The 20,349-nt window shown below is 43.0% G+C and overlaps 1 protein-coding gene across 3 annotated transcripts in view; it reads right to left on the reverse strand.

The window, feature by feature from the left end:
- Window positions 1-20,349, reverse strand: part of sh3rf1 (SH3 domain containing ring finger 1) — a 193,557-nt gene that overhangs the window by 23,547 nt on the left and 149,661 nt on the right. For 2 of the 3 annotated variants that reach the window (XM_078561317.1, XM_078561308.1), the window contains 2 exons: window positions 7,624-7,757; window positions 2,024-2,194 (listed from right to left, as the gene is read on the reverse strand). In XM_078561317.1, the coding sequence (XP_078417443.1) occupies window positions 2,024-2,194; window positions 7,624-7,757 (305 nt within the window). The remainder of the gene's footprint in view (window positions 1-2,023; window positions 2,195-7,623; window positions 7,758-20,349) is intronic. The other variant, XM_078561326.1, reaches the window with a different exon arrangement.

The raw sequence follows: 20,349 nt of genomic DNA on the forward strand, positions 1-20,349 counted from the left end.
TGCTTCACAAGAGCATACTCTGACAAAAAAAGATACCAGGTGTAAGAAGACGACATTAGGACAGATGACCGGAAAGCTTTGTCATGGAGGTGGGCTTTAAGGAATGTCTTAAAGCAGTAAAGAGAGATGAGAGGTTTAGGGAGGGAATTCCAGAGCTTAAAGGTGAGGTAGGTGAAGGCACAGCGATCAATAATGGGACAAAGGAGGATGGGGCACAGGAGGTTAGAATTGGAGGAATGCAGAATTCTTGGAGAGTTGTAGGGCTAAAGGAGGTTACAGAGATAGGGAGTGGGTGATTTGAATACAAGGATGAGAACTTTAATATCATGGTTTTCAGGCCCAACATGCACAATGAATTTAACAACATCTGGTCAAAGAAAATTACTTTACAAAGCTCATTTGAAACACAAGGGCATAATTTGAAGCCGTGACAGAAAATAAATTAGTATTTTCAGCAGACAAAGCTTATTAATTTAAAAATTTCTGCTTTAAGAAAGTGGTGTGTTTAAATAAGGGCGCTACCAGTTCAGGTTAAATTTTAACAATGATGAGTTACTGTAGTCTTAAAACTTAATTCTGTGTATCTATCAATCCATCCTAAGATTAAGAAAACCTCAACTACGCGCTCACCATAAAATGTCATTTCTGGCTGACAACTTTTATTCATCATAAATTCCAACATCCACATTGAAAATGGAAACTCCTTACACAAACTTATACTGCAATTCCACCCTCCTGCCAGTGGTAACGCTTTAGTGCCGAGTATTGCATCTCTCAGCTTCTCAGAGAAATTCTCAGAGAATTTTGCAGAGAAATTCCAATGCTACAACTAAAGCTATATTTCTGAGATAAGCTTTAAAAATTAGCTATAAATAATATAAAATCAAAGTATAGAAAAGGAAGAGAATGCATGATGAAAAGTGAAGAGACTAACAAGCAATAGGTTAAACATTTTGGATGTAGCGTATGTTTCCAGTCAGTGCCAAACTTACTTCTTGTAATGTTTTGCTCCATCACACTTGGTTGATAAGGGCCTTGGGACATTTGATTACATTACAGGTGCTATATAAATAGACATATATCACATAGGATTCCACAGGATAAATGGCACAGAAACATGCCATTCAGTCCAACCAGTCCATGCTGGCATTTATGCTCTGCTTAAGCCTCCTCCCACCTTTCTTTGTCTAAATCTATCATGGTAGCAAGTTCCATAGTCTCAGCACTGCCCTGTAACAGCAGTAATAAAAAAGTAAGTGCTAGAAAAACTCAGCCAGTATGGCAGTATCTGTGGAGAGAGAAACAGAGGCCAGAATGTTCCGGTCCTGCCCACTACGTAATTGGAAATTCCCCCTCAAAGTCAACAGATCTTTGGCTGGTCCATCAAATTTGCCGTCCCACCCACGACAATTTCCGCTGCGAGAAGCATTGGAAAATCCAGGTAAGAGTTAACGTTTCAAGTCCAATATGACTCTTCTTCAGAACAGCCTGATGTTGTAACAGCCCTATTGTTATAATAAAAATGAAGTATGCACTCTAATTCACCACGCTATGAGATAACAAGTTTTATTTTATTCCTTTGTGGGGTGTGGGCAATTCTAGAATGCGAGAAGAGGTCATGTGCCCTCTACAGTCTGTGAGGTCTTGGTATTCTTTGCAATCCTTTTTTCATAAATAACTAGGCCAATTAAGAAATCCGTTGTGAGTCAACCACACTGGTGTGGGGCTGGGGTCACAATATAGGCCTGTTCGAGTTAGGATAGCAGATTTCCTTCTCTAAAGGGCATCAGTGAATTAGATGACAAACTGGCAGTCTCATCCTAGTCATTTGTTACTGATGCCAGCCTTTTAATTTCCAGGTTTTAATTTATAAAACTGAATTCAAGTTCCCAAAGTAAGTGCAGTTTGAACGAATGTTCTCTGGATTATCAATCCAGTAACATGACCACTACATGACACAGGAGTAAAGTGGTGCAAAGTAATATCATACTTTGAATTAGGTTCAGAGAATTGACTTACTGACCTGGTTACAGGAGCCATATAATTCCCAGGAAAGACACCAATTTTGCCTGTGTGCATAGATGTTCCCTTGAACCATCCATCTTGACAACGCTCAAGCACAAGAAATATCTCTCCCTTTCGCAACTCAAGCTCATCCTCTTTGCGGGGAGTGTACGGATATAAAGCAACATACCTACAAATAAAGTATGAGGAACTTATCAGTTGAAGGAGGCAGGTTGGCTCTGGCTGGAGATAAAGGCTACTGCACAGCTGTGAATTCCATAATTAGTGGATTCATTTTAAGAGTGAAGAGAAATTGCATTGCGGCCTTAAAGAGACAAATATCTACACTTTAAACAGCACAATAATACATTGTGCCTTCGAAGGCATATGAGTTCTGTTCTTGTAAAACACATCCTGACTCATTGAGAGCAATACTACAAGTATGTAAAACAAATACAAGATGAGGGGAATCTAAACAATGTATTGTTAAACACTAAAATATGTAAAATTCATTTACATTTTATCTTTTTCAAAACTCATTCATATGCATCTAACTTCCTCAGAACTTAAAGCACATATGAGCATGCATTATGTTTTGTGTTAAAGAGACACTTCAATTCTAATGCATGGAGTGCAATGTTAGTATGCCATGATTAAGAAACTAGCAGGTAAGCAATGAGGTGAAGATATTTGCTGAAATTAATAATTGGGGCATCTCTGGAAAAAGAGGAGACCAAAATGTAATTCGAAAAATGTATTCAAAATGAATACAAAGGGATCGATAGGGCAAATACAGAAATGATGTTTCCACTTATAAGAGGGTCCAAAACTAAGGGTCATAATTATGAGGTAGTCACTAATAAATCCGAGGGGCAACCTGATCAAGGTGTACAAGACTATGAGGGGCATGGGCAGGGTGGATAGGCAGCAGCTGTTCCCCTTAGTTGAAGGGTCAGTCACGAGGGGACATAAGTTCAAGGTGAGGGGCAGGAGGTTTATGGGGGATGTGAGGAAAACTTTTTTACCCAGAGGGTGGTGACGGTCTGGAATGCGCTGCCTGGGAGGGTGGTGGAGGCGGGTTGCCTCACATCCTTTAAAAAGTACCTGGATGAGGACTTGGCACGTCATAACATTCAAGGCTATGGGCCAAGTGCTGGTAAATGGGATTAGGTACGTAGGTCAGGTGTTTCTCACATGTCAATGCAGACTCGATGAGCCGAAGGGCCTCTTCTGCACTGTGTGATTCTGTGAAATCTAATAGAGAATTCAGGAGTATTTTATTTATTCAGACAGGTTAGAAAGTAGATAAAAGCAAAAAACTGCGGATGCTGGAAATCCAAAACAAAAATAAAAATAAAAATACCTGGAAAAACTCAGCAGGTCTGGCAGCATCTGCGGAGAGGAACACAGCTAATGTTTTGAGTCCGTATGACTCTTCAACAGAACTAAGTAAAAATAGAAAAGAGGTGAAATATAAGCTGGTTTAAGGGTGGCGGGGGGGGGGGGGGGGGGAGACAGACAGGTAGAGCTGGATAGAGGGCCAGTGATAGGTGGAGATAACCAAAAGATGTCATAGACAAAAGGACAAAGAGGTGTTGAAGGTGGTGATATTATCTAAGGTATGTGCTAATTAAGGGTAGAAAGCAGAACAAGCAAGGTACAGATAGTCCTAGTGGGGGTGGGGTGAAGGGAAGGGATCGAAATAGGCTAAAAGGTAGAGATAAAACAATGGATGGAAATACATTTAAAAATAATGGAAATAGGTGGGAAAAGAAAAATCTATATAAATTATTGGGGGAAAAAAAAGGGGGATCGGAAAGGGGGTGGGGATGAGGAGAGAGTTCATGATCTAAAATTGTTGAACCCAAAATTCAGTCCGGAAGGCTGTAAAGTGCCTAGTCGGAAGATGAGGTGCTGTTCCTCCAGTTTACGTTGAGCTTCACTGGAACAATGCAGCAGGCCAAGGACAGACATGAGGGCATGAGAGCAGGGTGGAGTGTTGAAATGGCAAGCGACAGGGAGGTCTGGGTCATGCTTGTGGACAGACCGAAGATGTTCTGCAAAGTAGTCACCCAGTCTGGGTTTGGTCTCTCCAATGTAGAGGAAACCGCTTTGGGAGCAACGAATGCAGTAGATTAAATTGAGGGAAGTGCAAGTGAAATGCTGCTTCACTTGAAAGGAGTGTTTGGGCCCTTGGACGATGAGAGGGGAAGTAAAGGGGCAGGTCTTGCACCTTCTGCGGTTGCATGGGAAGGTGCCGTGGGAGGGGGTTGAGGTGTAGGGGGTGCTGGAGTAGACCAGGATGTCCCGGAGGGAACGATCCCTGCGGAATGCCGCCAGGGGGTTGAAGGGAAGATGTGTTTGGTGGTGGCATCATGCTGGAGTTGGCGGAGGATGATCCTTTGAATGCGGAGGCTGGTGGGTTGATAAGCGAGGACAAGGGGGACCCTATCATGGTCCTGGGAGGGAGAGGAAGGTGTGAGGGCAGATGCGCGGGAGATGGGCCAGACACGGTTGAGGGCCTTATCAACCACCGTGGGTGGAAAACCTCGGTTAAGGAAGAAGGAAGACACGTCAGAGGAACTGTTTTGGAAAGTGGCATCATCACAACAGATGCAATGGAGGCAAAGGAACTGAGAGAGTGGGATGGAGTCCTTACAGAAGCGGGGTGTGAGGAGCTGTAGTCGAGGTAGCTGTGGGAGTCGGTAGGCTTGTAATGAATATCGGTGGACAGTCTATCACCAGAAATTGAGACAGAGATGTCAAGGAAGGGAAGGGAAGTGTCAGAGATGGACCATGTGAAAATGATGGAGGGGTGGAAATTGGAAGCAAAATTAATAAATTTTTCCAGGTCCAGACGAGAGCATGAAGCAGCACCGAAGCAGTCATCAATGTACCGGAGAAAGAGTTGTGGGAGTGGGCCAGAGTAGAACTGGAACAAGGAATGTTCCACATACCGCAAAAAAAGACTGGCATAACTGGGGCCCATGCGGGTACCCATAGCCACACCTTTTATTTGGAGGAAGTGAGAGGAGTTTAAGGAGAAATTGTTCAGTGTGAGAACAAGTTCAGCCAGACGGAGGAGAGTAGTGGTGGATGGGGATTGTTACGACTACAGCTCCTCACACCCCGCTTCCTGTAAGGACTCCATCCCATTCCCTCAGTTCCTTCGCCTCCATCGCATCTGTTCTGATGATGCCACTTTCAAAAACAGTTCCTCTGACATGTCTTCCTTCTTCCTTAACCGAGGTTTTCCACCCACAGTGGTTGACAGGCCCTCAACCGTGTCCGGCCCATCTCCTGCACATCCGCCCTCACACCTTCCTCTCCCTCCCAGAACCATGATAGGGTCCCCCTTGTCCTCACTTATCACCCCACCAGCCTCCGCATTCAAAGGATCATCCTCTCATCCTCCGCCATTTCCGCCAACTCCAGCATGATGCCACATCTTCCCTTCACCCCCCCGGCGGCATTCCGCAGGGATCGTTCCCTCCGGGACACCCTGGTCCACTCCTCCATCACCCCCTACACCTCAACCCCCTCCCACGGCACCTTCCCATGCAACCGCAGAAGGTGCAACACCTGCCCCTTTACTTCCCCTCTCCTCACCATCCAAGGGCCCAAACACTCCTTTCAAGTGAAGCAGCATTTCACTTGCACTTCCCTCAATTTAGTCTACTGCATTCGTTGCTCCCAAAGCGGTTTCCTCTACATTGGAGAGACCAAACCCAGACTGGGTGACCGCTTCGCAGAACACCTTCGGTCTGTCCACAAGCATGACCCAGACCTCCCTGTCACTTGCCATTTCAACACTCCACCCTGCTCTCATGCCCTCATGTCTGTCCTTGGCCTGCTGCATTGTTCCAGTGAAGCTCAACGCAAACTGGAGGAACAGCACCTCATCTTCCGACTAGGAACTTTACAGCCTTCCGGACTGAATTTTGGGTTCAACAATTTTAGATCATGAACTCTCTCCTCCATCCCCACCCCTTTTTTCCCCCAATAATTTATATAGATTTTTCTTTTCCCACCTATTTCCATTATTTTTAAATGTATTTCCATCCATTATTTTATCTCTACCTTTTAGCATATTTCGATCCCTTCCCTTCACCCCACCCCCACTAGGGCTATCTGTACCTTGCTTGTCCTGCTTTCTACCCTTAATTAGCACATTCCTTAGATAATATCACCACCTTCAACACCTCTTTGTCCTTTTGTCTATGACATCTTTTGGCTATCTCCACCTATCACTGGCCCTCTATTCAGCTCTACCTTTCCCACTCCCCCTTAAGCCAGCTTATAATTCACCTCTTTTCTATTTTTACTTAGTTCTGTTGAAGGGTCATACGGACTCGAAACGTTAACTGTGTTCCTCTCCACAGATGCTGCCAGACCTGCTGAGTTTTTCCAGGTTAGAAAGTAGTTGAGGAAAATGGTATAGATGCATTTCAGGGGTCTTCAGTTAAGTACACGAGGAAGTAAGATACAGGAGACAACATAGGAAATAGGGGCAGGAGTAGGTCATTCAGCCTGCCGAGCCTGCTCCGCCATTCAAGCAGATCATGGCTCATCATTTACCTCTACACCATTTTTCTCCACTATCCCCATATCCCTTGATGTCATTAGTATCCAGAAATCTATCTATTTCTGTCTTGAACATGCGCAGTGAGTGAGGTTCAACAGCCCCCTGGGGAAGAGAATTCCAAAGATATGCAGATTAGGTGAAGTGAGAGTGAAATGAGGTAGGGAGTGGGAGGAGACTCGTGTGGAGCATAAGGGCCAGCAGAGTCCAGTTGGGCCGGGTGTCCCATTTTTCTGTGCTGTAGATTCTATGTTTTGCAAGCGACTCGTGCTAATTCAACAAGAAAAGTGCCAAAATGAGTTTTAAACAAGTGAAGAGAACACTTGGCAGAGCGTAATACCTTAACATTAACAATGTTAACCCAACATTATTATAATTAGAATTATACAGTTCTTCCTTGAGGCTTTTCCTTGCCTGGTTGATGCTGTGTAACTGCAAAGCTAAGAAAATAAATATTTTTATTAAGAGCTTCCATCTCACTGAGGAGGCTTCAGGCCAATTCACATCTAACAAACTGCTCTGAAACCTCGGTTCTCATTTCGGCAGCTGTGATAAATTTCACCACAGCAGCTGAGACAATCTACAAAAATCTAAAACAGCCCACTACACTTGAAGAAGAAAGTCAATTCGTCCCATCTCCCAAAGTTAACTGATCCTTTAAAAATACCAGGATCTGGATCTGCACCGTTGCCAAAGGCTAATCAGTTCTTCTTTGGGCCATACCTACCCTATCTGTGTACCAAGTTTAATTGAAATAGTCAATTAATTTTTGAGATATATTGTTTACAAACAGACTAACAGGGGCGAAGGTAATAAGGGAGCAGACCGCAGGGTGGAAATGTGAAGGCCAAGCTCTCAATAGCAGCAACAGGCAGGAAGTTTCAGTCAGGTGTCTGCTTCAGGGAAATGAACCCTATAGATAGGTGATGAGGAAAAACAGGAATGAAACAAAATTAAATTTCAAAATCACCCTTTTCCAACTTCATCTCGCCTATAAATAAATTGAATTCATTATATACATTTTTTTTGTTACTTACATATTTGGCCGCACTTGAGGCCTTGGATGTGCCACCTGGTCTGTTGGTCCCAATGTCGGTCTTGGAGTATTAGAAGCAGAGGTGGTAACTACAGCATTCGAAGGAGGTGGTGGTGGAGGTGGTGGGTGATTCTCCTGCATAAACACAAGGCATGGTGTTAGGGTAGTATACAGGCACAGCACATACAGCACAGAAGCAGGTTACTAAGCTCAATTGCTATATGTCAGCGTTTATGCTCTACACAAGTCTCCTCCCACTCTTATTTCATTTTAAGAATATGCTTCCATTCCTTTTTACCACATATACTTATCTAGCTTCCCCTTGAATACATTTATGCTTTTCTCTTCAACAACTTCTTGTGATTCCATGGCCAATTCAGAATTCCCGATTTGATTTATTAGTACCCATCTGATATTCATGACATCAGTTTTGTAAACATCTTGTCTACCCTATCAAATCCTTTTCAAAATTTTGAACACCCCTATTAGGTCACCTGTTGGCCTTTTTGTTTCAAGTAAGACCAGCATGAACCAGGCATGGAGCAATCGCAATTTGATGGGATAGGCTGGATGGACCATCCAGTCTTTTCCTGGAACAAAAGCCAAATACTGCAGATGGCAGAGGTCTGAAATTAAAAACAGAGAGTGCTGGACAAACTCAGCAAATCTGGCAACATCTGTGGAGAGGCCAATATGACCCTTCTTTGGAACTTCCTTCAGGACTTCTTCGTGTTCTGAAGAAGAGTCATTTTGGACTCAAAACATTCACTCAGTTTCTCTCTCTACAGATGCTGCCAGACCTGCTGAGTTTGTCCAGCACTTTCAGTTTTTATCTCAGGTCTTTTCCTGGCCCTTCTTCGTAGGCTTATTATTAAAGTGTGTGTTATGTGTATGTGTCAGGTGAAGAAAGGGATCGGGTGATGTGGTCAAGTCGTGCCAGGGTGGAATGGGCTGTACAAGCAAGTTTAGTCTTTTTCTGTCTTTCTTAGAAACATAGAAATTTTACAAGCCATTCAGCTCATTGTATCTGTGCTATCTTCATATTTTCTTTTCCCTGAATTGGCCTAATTATCTTCCTCTGATTTTCTTTGCCTCTCTCAGGAGACTGTGCAATGTTGGAGGAGAAGGGAGGGGAGCTGAGATTGGGATTTTTTTTATCCTTTCGTGGGATGTGGGCATCACTGACAAGACCAGCATTTGTTGCCCATCCCTAATTGCACTTGGACTTAGTAGTTTGCTAGGGTATTTCAGGGGCCAGTTAACCAGAGTCAACCAGATTTTTGTGGGTCTGGAGTCACATCTAGGCCAGACCAGATAAGGATGGCAGATTTCCTCCCCTAAAGGACATTGGTGAACCGGATGAATTTTTACAAAACACGAGGATAGTTTCAGTATCACCATTACTGAGACTAGCTTTCAATTCTAGATTATATTAATTGAATTTAAATTCCACCAGCTGCTATGGTGGGATTTGAACCCATGTCCCTAGAGCATGACTTGGCTTCTGGATTACTAGTCCAGTGACATTACCATTATGCCACCATCTTCCTTTCATGTTGATCTCTGCAAGTTTTAAGCTATGTCAGGATGGACAGTATCGATAGACCACCTGTTTCTTCTCCTGGCTTTTTTCAATTGCCGGCATGATTGTGTGCTCAGTTTCAGGCACAAGACATGGATGTCGAGTGTTCAGGCAACTAATCGAAAGGCAGCCACTGTCACAAAATGAGCTGAATTTTCAAACAGAAAGCTTTCTAAGTGCAAGTTATGGATGAAATGTATCCCAGGCTGTTGAGTGAGGCAAGGGAGGGGATAGCAGGGTTGTTGGCAATAATTTTCAATATCTCTCTGGCCACAGGAGAGGTGCAAGAGGACTGGAGGACAGCCAATGTGGTACCGTTATTCAAGAAGGGAGGAAGGGATAAAACAGGGAACTACAGGCCAGTCAGTCTAACCTCAGTGGTGGGGAAACTATTGGAAGCAATTCTGAGGGACAAAATTAATCTACACTTGGAGATGCAGGGATTAATCAAGGACAGTCAGCATTGTTTTGTTAAAGGGAGGTCATATCTGACCAATTTGACTGAATTTTTCAAAGAGTGACCAGGTGTGTAAATGAGGGCAATGCATTTGACGTAGTCTACTTGGACTTCAGCAAGGCTTTTGATAAAGTCCCGCATGGGAGACTGATGACGAAGGTAAGAGCCCATGGGATCCAAGGCAATTTGGCAAATTGGATCCAGAATTGGCTGAGTGGCAGGAAGCAGAGGGTGATGGTCGAGGATTGTTTTTGTGACTGGATGCCTGTGTCCAGTGGGGTTCCATAGGGATCGGTGTTGGGTCCCTTGCTGTTTGTGGTGTATATAAACGATTTAGACTTGAACGTAGGAGGGTTGATCAGTAAGTTTGTGGATGACATGAAAATTGGAGGGGTAATAAATAGTGAGGAGAATAGCCTTAGATAACAGGAGGATCTAGGCGGGCTGGTCAGATGGGCTGATCAGTGGCAAATGGAATTTAATCCGGATAAGTGTGAGGTGATGCACTTGGGCAGGACAAACAAAGATCGGAATACACAATGAATGGTAGGACCCTGGGAAGTACCGAGGATCAGGGGGACCTTGGTGTGCATGTCCACCAGTCCCTTAAGATAGCGGGACAGGCAGGTAAGGTGGTTAAGAAGGCATATGGGATACTTTGCCTTTATTAGCCGAGGCATAGAATATAAGAGCATGGAGATTATGCCAGAAATGTAAAAAACGCTGGTTAGGCCACAGCTAGAGTATTGCGTGCAGTTCTGGAATCTGCATTATAGAAAGGATGAGATTGCACTTGAGAGAGTGTAGAGGAGATTTACCAGGATGTTGCCTGGGCTGGAGAGTTTTAGTTATGAGGAGAGATTGGATAGACTGGGGTTATTTTCCCTGGAGCAGAGATGAGGGGGGACATGATTGAGGTGTATAAAATTATGAGGGGCATAGATAAGGTAGACAGGAAGGAACTTTTCCTCTTGCTGGAGGGATCAATAACCAGGGGGCATAGATTTAAGGTAAGGGGCAGGAGGTTTAGAGGGGATGTGAGGAAGAATTTTTTCACACAGAGGGCGGTAGGAATCTAGAACACACTGCCTGAGAGGGTGGTAGAGGCAGAAACCCTCATAACATTTAAGAAGTATTTGGATGTGCACTTGCGATGCCATGGCATAAAGGCTATGGGCCTAGTGCTGGAAAATGGGATTAGAATAGTTGGGTACTTGTTTGACCGGCGCAGACTCAATGGGTTGAAGGGCCTTTTTCTGTGCCGTAGACGTCTATGGCTCCAAGAAATTGCTGAAAAAAGAGACAGGTCTAAGTTTTTTTGTCTTGCACTCATCAGGACACGAAAAGCTTAGGAATGTCCTGATGAGTCCAAGACAAAAAGCTTTGACATGTCTCTTTTTTCAGTAATACTCAAGTTCTGTATTACCAAATGACTATTTATTGAAGAAAGTTTAGAAAGTGGGTTCCACTCCAACATAATTTTTAAAAAAGACAACAGAACATTGTGGCAAACTATTGGGCACCAGTCTGCTGAAATATCTTCAAGTTGTTCAGGTGGATTAGCTGGTATTGTATCACAAATTTCAACCCCGTAATTCAAACATTGCAGCAAAAGATTAATAATAAATATCCTTTGACGCATTCTCCTCTAAAAAAGCTTTACATGCAATTTTAATGAGCCTGAGAACCATCGCTACACTGATCAATTAGGTCGCATGCTATTTCAGTCATAATACTGTTTAAAATCCTTAACACTGCCAAGCTTTTAGCAAATGCAATAGCATTTCAGTTAAAAGCTACAAATTCTTATGTCGAACTTTCAAATAGATGATAGTGCAATGGTGCTGAATTTTACAGCAGTCAAAATATGGACGTCATGCATCTTACAAAATGTGAAAAGAATATTGAAGAGAATGAATAAAATATTTTCTGTGACGAAAGTATAATAATTTTCATAATATTTTTCTGGTCTATTGTAAAGTAGGTTTATGGGTGTAAGTATAGGTGGTTTTGTCTGTGTGATTTAATTACATTTGGAGTCAAGCAGACTGCAAGCTTGAAATCATCAATGGAAGCCAGGCGTAGAATGGTGTTTGAAATGCTAATGTGTAAACATGGATGCTGGCTTAGCATATAAATTGTGAAGGGAATTTGCATTTTTAAATAAGAGAAGGGATTGTTTGAATTTCAAAGGCATGTTAGTCTGTTTACAACTAGTCATATAAGCAAGGATAAGGAGTGTGTTTATTTTTCCCCAAAGATTACTGACAATATTGACAACATGAAAGTTTTTACATTATGAGGAAGACACAGTTTCAAAGACATATGGAACAATAGAATTTACATATTAAAGAGAGAGAAACATATATAAAGGAGAATGAAAGGCTATGTGAGGAGAGGGCCATGTAAAATCCAACAGGAGTGTGTGTAACAGCTTTCAAGAAGCCTTCAGCCATTTGGATATAAGTCTGCTATAATAAGTAACTGAAGTTGGCAAAGCCATTTGGAATTCCACTGTCAAGTGGATACTGTGTGTTAATTTGCTGGTTTTGTTTTAAATCTAAAATCTATTTTGGACTGTTGTCTTAAAGGGAGTGTATAACTGGAAATCAAGTTAATTAGGAATTTTAGGAGTTATAGTAATAAGTAATTGTAGTCTTATGTAAGTGCTTGAAAACTTTTATTTTGTTAATAAATATTCTAATTTAATTTTTAAGATCTCTAAAGGTCTTGATGGACTTATTACTTCTGAATTCAGTGCATGCATCTTCTTGTAATAAATACAAATTGCAAAACCGTTATAATAGCGCGACCAAGTTTCCCTTGTGGATTTGGTCTGCCTGGCACACATCATCTGCCACGTCATAACATTTCCATTCCTCATTCTTCCCATGGAAATCTCAAGAGGAGCCATCAATGTTACTCTTCTTGATCAACAATAAAGAGGCATGTTTATATAGTATGAGAACAAGACAGTCTCTATCTAGCTACTTTTAACTGCCACAATGTCTTAAACTGACATGCAGGCTCTCAAGTTCCTAGCTGACAGTTCAGTAATCCAACACCAGGCAACCCACCACCATTAGGATAACGTGGAGGGGAGAAGATAAAAGCAGACATGTGTATAAACTGAGAGTGTCTCCTCTGGCAGTGGCCAAAAAGGAACTGCTCTGATCGTTGATCATATTCTGTGAGCATCTGATCAGGATGAGGATGTTACTATTATAGGAAAATTAGACATTGGGAGATCTGGAGTGCAGCAGACAAGTCAGATTAAGTTACATGCTGCGGTACAAATCAGTGTTGATTCTGGGGTATATTGTGTTGTTTTTGCACCTGTCTCAAAAAGGGCATCAATATAAAAGAATGAGTTCAGGGAAGGATGATCAGACTGATTTCAGTCTTTCAGAGAGCAAGTTATGAAGAAGGGCTCAAGTGACTAAACTTATTTTCACTGAGGGAAAAAAAAACAAGAGGAAAGTTATTTCACACAATGAAAGGCCCAGATCTAACTACAGTAAATGTTAATACAGTTAACTAGAACAATGGGCACAGGATATAAGCAGCAACTATGATATTCACATGCCTCAACCAAGGTTAGAGCTTAGAAAGAAATAAAAGCAAAGCGCTGGAAAAACTCAGGTCTGGTAGCACCTGTGGAGAGAGAAGCAGAGTTAGCATTTTGAGCCAAACATGACTCTTAGGAGAATTTTCTCCCTTCAAGTATTTATCCAATTCCCTACAATTGAATCTGGTTCCATCACCCTTTCAGGCAGTGCATTCCAATTCAGTGTTTAAAACAGTTTCCTCTTCTTCTCTCTGGTTCTTTTGTCAATCACCTTAAATCTGTGTCCTCTGGTTACTGGCCCTTCTGACACTGGAAGCAGTTCCTCCTTATTTATTCTATCAAAACCACTCATGATTTTGAACACTATCGAATTTCCTCCAAATCTTCCCTGCTCTAAGGAAAGCAACCTCAGCTTCTCCAGATGACTGAAGTCCCTCATATCTGGTATGTACCATTCTTGTAAGTCATCTTTGCACCCTCTCTAAGGCTTTGACATGCTTCCTAAAAGTATGGTTCCCAGAATTGGACACAATACTCCAGCTGAGGCCCAATGATTGCAAAGGTTTTGCATAACCTTTTTTTTATTCATTCACGAGATGTGGCTGTCGCTGGCTATTTATTGCCCATCCCTAATTGCCCATGAGAAGGTGGTGGTGAGTTGCCTTCTTGAACCACTGTAGTCCATGTGGTGTAGGTACATCCATAGTGCTGTTAGGAAAGGTGTTCCAAGAGGAATAGAGCACAAACATATGGAAGTCAAGGATCCTATAAGCTTAACTTTTCAAACAGCCTTCTCAACTTGTTTTGCCACCTTCAAAGATTTGCATAACTACGTCCCAATGTTTTTCTGTTCCTGCATCTTTAAATTGTACCATTTAGCTCATAATGCTTTTCCTCATTCTTCCTACCAAAATGTATCACACTTCTCTGTGTTAGATTTCATCTGCCATGCATCTGCCCATTTCACCAGTCTATGCCAGCCTGAAATCTATTACTAGCCTCCTCACTGTTTACCATATTCTGAGCTACATCCCAGAGTACTTAAGAAAGTGGCCCTAGAAATCGTGGATGCATTGGTGGTCATCTTCTGAGATTCTATAGGCTCTGGAACAGTTCCTACAGATTGGAGGGTAGCTAATGTAACCCCACTATTTAAAAAGGGAGGCAGAGAGAAAACAGGGAATTATAGACCAGTCAGCCTGATATTGGTAGTGGGGAAAATTCTCGAGTCCATTATAAAAGATTTAATAGCTGAGCACTTGGAAAACAGTGGCAGAATCGGACAGAGTCAGCATGGATTCATGAAAGGGAAATCATGCTTGATAAATCTACTGGAATTTTTCGAGGATGTAACTAGTAGAGTTGATGAGGGGGAGCCAGTGGATGTGGTTTATTTGGACTTTCAGAAGGCTTTTGACAAAGTCCCACATAAGAGATTAGCGTGTAAAATTAAAGTGCATGGGATTGGGGGTAGTGTATTGAGATGGATAGAAAACTGGCTGTCAGACAGGAAACAAAGAGTAGGAATATACGGGTCTTTTTCCGAATGGCAGGCAGTGACTAATGGGGTACCGCAGGGATCGGTGCTGGGACCCCAGTTATTCACAATATATATTAATGATTTAGATGAGAGAATTAAATGTAATATCTCCAAATTTGCAGATGACACAAAGCTGGGTGGGAGGGTGAGCTGTGAGGAGGTTGCAGAGATGCTTCAGTGTGATTTGGACAAGCTGAGTGAGCGGGCAAATGCAATGCAGTTGCAGTATAATGTGGATAACTGTGAAGTTATCCATTTTGGTAGCAAAAACAGGAAGGCAGATTATTATCTGAATAGCTATAAACTGAGAGAGGGGAATGTGCAACGAGACCTGGGTGTCCTTGTACACCAGTCGCTGAAGGTAAGCATGCAGGTGCAGCAGATGGTAAAGAAGGCAAATGGTATGTTGGCCTTCATAGCCAGAGGATTTGAGTACAGGAACAGGGATGTCTTGCTGTAATTGTACAGGGCTTTGGTGAGACCACACCTGGAATATTGTGTGCAGTTTTGGTCTCCTTACCTGAGGAAGGATGTACTTGCTATAGAGGGAGTGCAACGAAGGTTTACCTGGCTGATTCCTGGGATGGCAGGACTGACATATGAGGAGAGATTGAGTCGATTAGGATTATATTCGCTGGTGTTCAGAAGAATGAGGGAGGATCTCACAGAAACCTATAAAATTCTAACAGGACTAGACAGGGTAGATGCAGGAAGGATGTTCCCGATGGTGGGGGAGTCCAAAACCAGGGGCCACAGTCTGAGGATATGGGGTAGACCATTTAGGACTGAGATGAGGAGAAATTTCTTCACCCAAAGAGTGGTGAACCTGTGGAATTCGCTACCACAGAAAGTAGTTGAGACCAAAACATTGTAAGTTTTCAAGAAGGAGTTAGATATAATTCTTGGGATGAAAGGGATCAAAGGGTATGGGGAGAAAGTGGGAGAAGGCTATTGAGTTCAGCCATGATCATAATGAATGGCGGAGCAGGCTTGAAGGGCCGAATGGCCTACTCCTGGTCCTAGTTTCCATGTTTCTATATCATCTGTAAACTCTGAAATTAAGCCCTGGGGCTAATCTTCATATTAAAAATACCAGTGGGATCCATGGGGAACACCACTATATACTTCCCCACAGTCTGAGAAAACAGTTCACCAGTACTCTCTGCTTCGTCTCTTAGCCAAGTTTGTTTCCATGCTGTCACTATCCTTTTAATTCCATGGGTTTTAATTTTGCTAACAAGTCTAATATGATACTCTATTAAATGCCTTTTGAAAGTCTATATATATATATAAACCGCACTTCTCTCATTAACTTTGTTACTTCATCAAAAAACTCAAGAACAGAGTAGATAGTCAGAAGCTTTTTCCCAGGGTGGAAGAGTCAATTACTAGAGGACATAGATTTATGGTGAGAGGAGAAAACTATAGAGGAGATGTGCGGGGCAAGTTTTTTACGCAGAGAGTAGTGAGTGTCTGGAATTCGCTGCCAGAGGAGGTGGTGGAAGCAGGTACGATAGTGGGGTTTAAGAGGCAGCTTGACAAATACATGAATAGGATGGGAATAGAGGAATACGGACCCCAGAAGTGCAAAATGTTTCAGTTGACGGGCAATATGATCGGCGCAGGCTTGGAGGACCGAGGGGCCTGTTCCTGTGCTGTACTTTGCTTTGTTCTTTGTTCTCAAAGTTAGCAAAATTAGACTTGCCTTTAACAAATTCATGCTGACTTCAATTTATTAGCCCATACTTTTCTAAATGGCAATTAATATTGTCCCAAATTATTGTCTCTAAAAGTTTCCCCACCACCAATTATTAGGCTGAGTGGTCTGTAGCTGCTAGGTTCATCCTTTCCTCTTTTTTTGAGGAAAGCATAACATTTGCAAATTGGAGTGGAACTGAACTCACCATTTCGTCAAACAGGGTAGGAGCAGCAGGTTTCCTTCCCTGAAGGACATCAGTGAACCAGTTGGATTTTTAACAATAATTCGCTGCTACTAATACCAGCTTTTTATTTAAAAAAAACCTGAACTCAAATTCTCAAACTACTGTTGTGAGATATGACCTCTTACTTTTCTGGATTATTTGGTAGGCTTCTGGAATACCAGTCCAATAACTATTAATGCCAATTAAATGTGCTGAAATTGTAATCTATCGCAACATTGGTTCAGTTAATGGGTTGCAAAAGTAGCAGTGAGCAGTGTAGCCGCCAATACACTGCTGCATGTAACATTCAACAGTCTTACAGTCAATTTCATCGTTGCACAGATTTCAGATTTGTTCAATTATCCCTGTTGTTAACATAAACATTATTAACATGAGTAAAATAAAACCCAATGCAACAAAACACTTGGCTTTAAACTGTAACCTAATGCACATCATAATTCAAATGTTCCACACCCAATACACTGGGATGAAACCTATCCATTCACCACCTGGCAGCCTTTGATGTGCAGCTCAGTGAAAGCCACGAACACAGATCACAATGACTAGCCTATCATTGTCTCTTTCTATGCCTCTATTTACGTTCAGAAGCCTTTGAAGTTGTGCATTCATGAGGGTCAGTAATCTTTAGCAATCAGACCTGAATAATGGTGACTCATGAATAGCTGCAATCCTTTGTCATGCCACTTTGTCCACATGAAGCTCTTTTAATAAGAATAGTTCAGTTATAGTTGCTGATTAATGAAACCTCTTGCTGATTAAGAACAGATTTCCCACTCCTCTCCAGCTCTGAATACTGACACTCCTGGGAAACCTGACACAATAATATAAATGTGTGCACGTACACCACCAAATTACCTTGTAGGAAGCACCAGGCAAGGCACTTGGTGTGTCAACTGTAACCTTTTGCACATTGAAAAAATTTAGATGACAAACATATGAAATTAACAGGCGTGAAAAGACCAACTGGGTCCATTAAACCTGTCCCACACCACGATGGTCAGAGCAGCACGACTAAACCCTCAACCCATACAGTGCCCCGCAGCCATTCAATCTCCTGGGAAAGGCAAAAAGAGAAAACATAAGCAGGAAAATTTCTCTCCAACCTCATCAGTCGATCGAAACCAGTCCAGAAACAAGCGTTATTTTTCTCTATTTTTATGCCAGCAAAGTGTGACTGGGATGATATTTTACAGAGAGTGAACAATTTTTGCTTTTATTTCCTCTGATCCTGCTTTGTGCATTACTGCATAATTTGACAGTAGTAGAAATCATGCACCAGCAAATCAACTAACTGATAGATAAATCTGATCAGTCAGGTATCCAGCACCCAGTAAGATTTGCCTGAAAAACCTGAAAGGGGCATGCAGCCTTTGAGACTTGTATTAAAGATCTCTCTGGATACTGCACTGTTCTTGGTCTGATCACCCACACTACCCTTATACTATAATCTGAAAGGAGCCATAATGCCATTAGCTCCAATCACTTGATTTGCCCAGCAGATGTCTGCATTGTCAACTGGTCCTGAGCACGGCTGCCTTGCGACAGTAATGCTCTAAGCAGGAGAAGGATGCCTGAACTGAGAAGATGGCAAAATCTGCAAACAGACAAGTTCCTGCGCAAGAGAAATCCTACGTAACTGGATAAATTGTCACTTTGTTGAAGGATCAGTTGTAACTCACCCATTTCTCAAACACAGCTTGGCAGCATCAGTGTTGACAATGTTCTGTAACCTTTGGCTTCAACTTTACTCAAGGCCACTGTTGAATTCTTGGCATGAAGAGGTGTCTGACAAGGAAGCAATGTGCATACTCTGCAGCCCAGTTACTTAGGCATTCAGTGCTCGCCTATTGTGTCAGGAAGTACAATATAAACTTAGGGGTGTGCAGCACAAACTACATGCAAATATGACAAAGATGTGTTATCTCCTTGTAACTGAAGTCAAACATGGGCAAGGAAACCTCCTGCTGATTACCACGTACCGCCCTCCCTCAGCTGATGAATCAGTGCTCCTCCATGTTGAACACCACTTGGAGGAAGTACTGAGGGTGGCAAGGGTGCAGAATATACTCTGGGTGGGGGACTTCAATGTCCATCACCAAGAGTGGCTCAGTAGCACCACTACTGACTGAGCTGGCTGAGCCCTAAAGGACATAGCTGCTAGACTGGGTCTGTGGCAGGTGGTGAGGGAACCAACAAGAGGGAAAAACATACTTGACCTCATCGTCACCAACCTGCCTGTCGCAGATGCATCTGTCCATGACACTATCAGTACGAGTGACCACCACACTGCCGTTGTGGAGACGAAGTCCCGCCTTCACATTGAGGATACCCTCCACCGTGTTGTGTGGCACTACCACCATGCTAAATGGGATAGATTTCGAACAGATCTAGCAACTCAAGACTGGGCAACCATGAGGCACGGTGGGCCATCAGCAGCAGCAGAATTGCACTCAAACACAATCTGTAACCTCATGGCCTGGCATATCCCCCACTCTACCATTACCACTAAGCCAGGGGATCAACCCTGGTTCAATGAAGAATGTAGGGGGCATGCCAGGAGCAGCACCAAGCATACCTAAAAATGAGGTGTCAACCTGGTGAAGCGATAACACAGGACTACTTGCATGCCAAACAGCATGAGCAGCAAGTGTTAGACAGAGCTAAGCGATCCCACAACCAATGGATCAGATCTAAGCTCTGCAGTCCTGCCACATCCAGTCGTGAATGATGGTGGACAATTAAACAACTCACTGGAGGAGGAGGCTCCACAAATATCCCCATCCTCAATGATGGGGGAGCCCAGCATATCAGTGCAAAAGATAAGGCTGAAGCATTTGCTACAATCTTCAGCCAGAAGTGTCGAGTGGATGATCCATCTCGGCCTCCTCCGGAGGTCCCCAGCACCACAGATACCAATCTTCAGCCAATTCAATTCACCCACGTGATATCAAGAAACGGCTGAAGGCACTGGATAGTTCAAAGGCTTTGGGCCCTGACAATATTCTGGCAATAATACTGAAGACTTGTGCTCCAGAATTTGCTGCACCCCTAGCCAAGCTGTTCCAGTACAGCTACAACATTGGCAGCTATGTGGAAAATTGCCCAGGTATGTCCTGTACACAAAAAGCAGGACAAATCCAACCCAGCCAATTATCACCCCATTAGTCTACTCTCGATCATCAGTAAAGTAATGGAAGAGGTCATCAACAGTGCTATCAAACGGCACTTGTTTAGCAATAACCTGCTCACTGATGCCCAGTTTGGGTTCCACCAGGGCCTCTCAGCTCCTGGCCTCATTACAGCCTTGGTTCAAACATGGACAAAAGAGCTGAACTCCAAAGGTGAGGTGAGGGTAACTGCCCTTGACATCAAGGCCACATTTGACCGAGTGTGACATCAAGGAACCCAGGCAAAACTGGAGTCAATGGGAATCAGGGGGGAAACTCTCCACTGGTTGGAGTCATGCCTAGCACAAAGGAAGATGGTTGTGGTTGTTGGAGGTCAGTCATCTCAGTTCCGGGGCATCACTGCAGGAGTTCCTCAGGGTAGTGTCCTCAGCCCAACCATCTTCAGCTGCTTCATCAATGACCTTCCTTCCATCATAAGGCCAGAAATGGGGATGTTTGCTGATGATTGC

Source organism: Cetorhinus maximus, chromosome 2, assembly GCF_964194155.1.
Source record: "Cetorhinus maximus chromosome 2, sCetMax3.hap1.1, whole genome shotgun sequence".
NCBI lineage: Eukaryota > Metazoa > Chordata > Chondrichthyes > Lamniformes > Cetorhinidae > Cetorhinus > Cetorhinus maximus.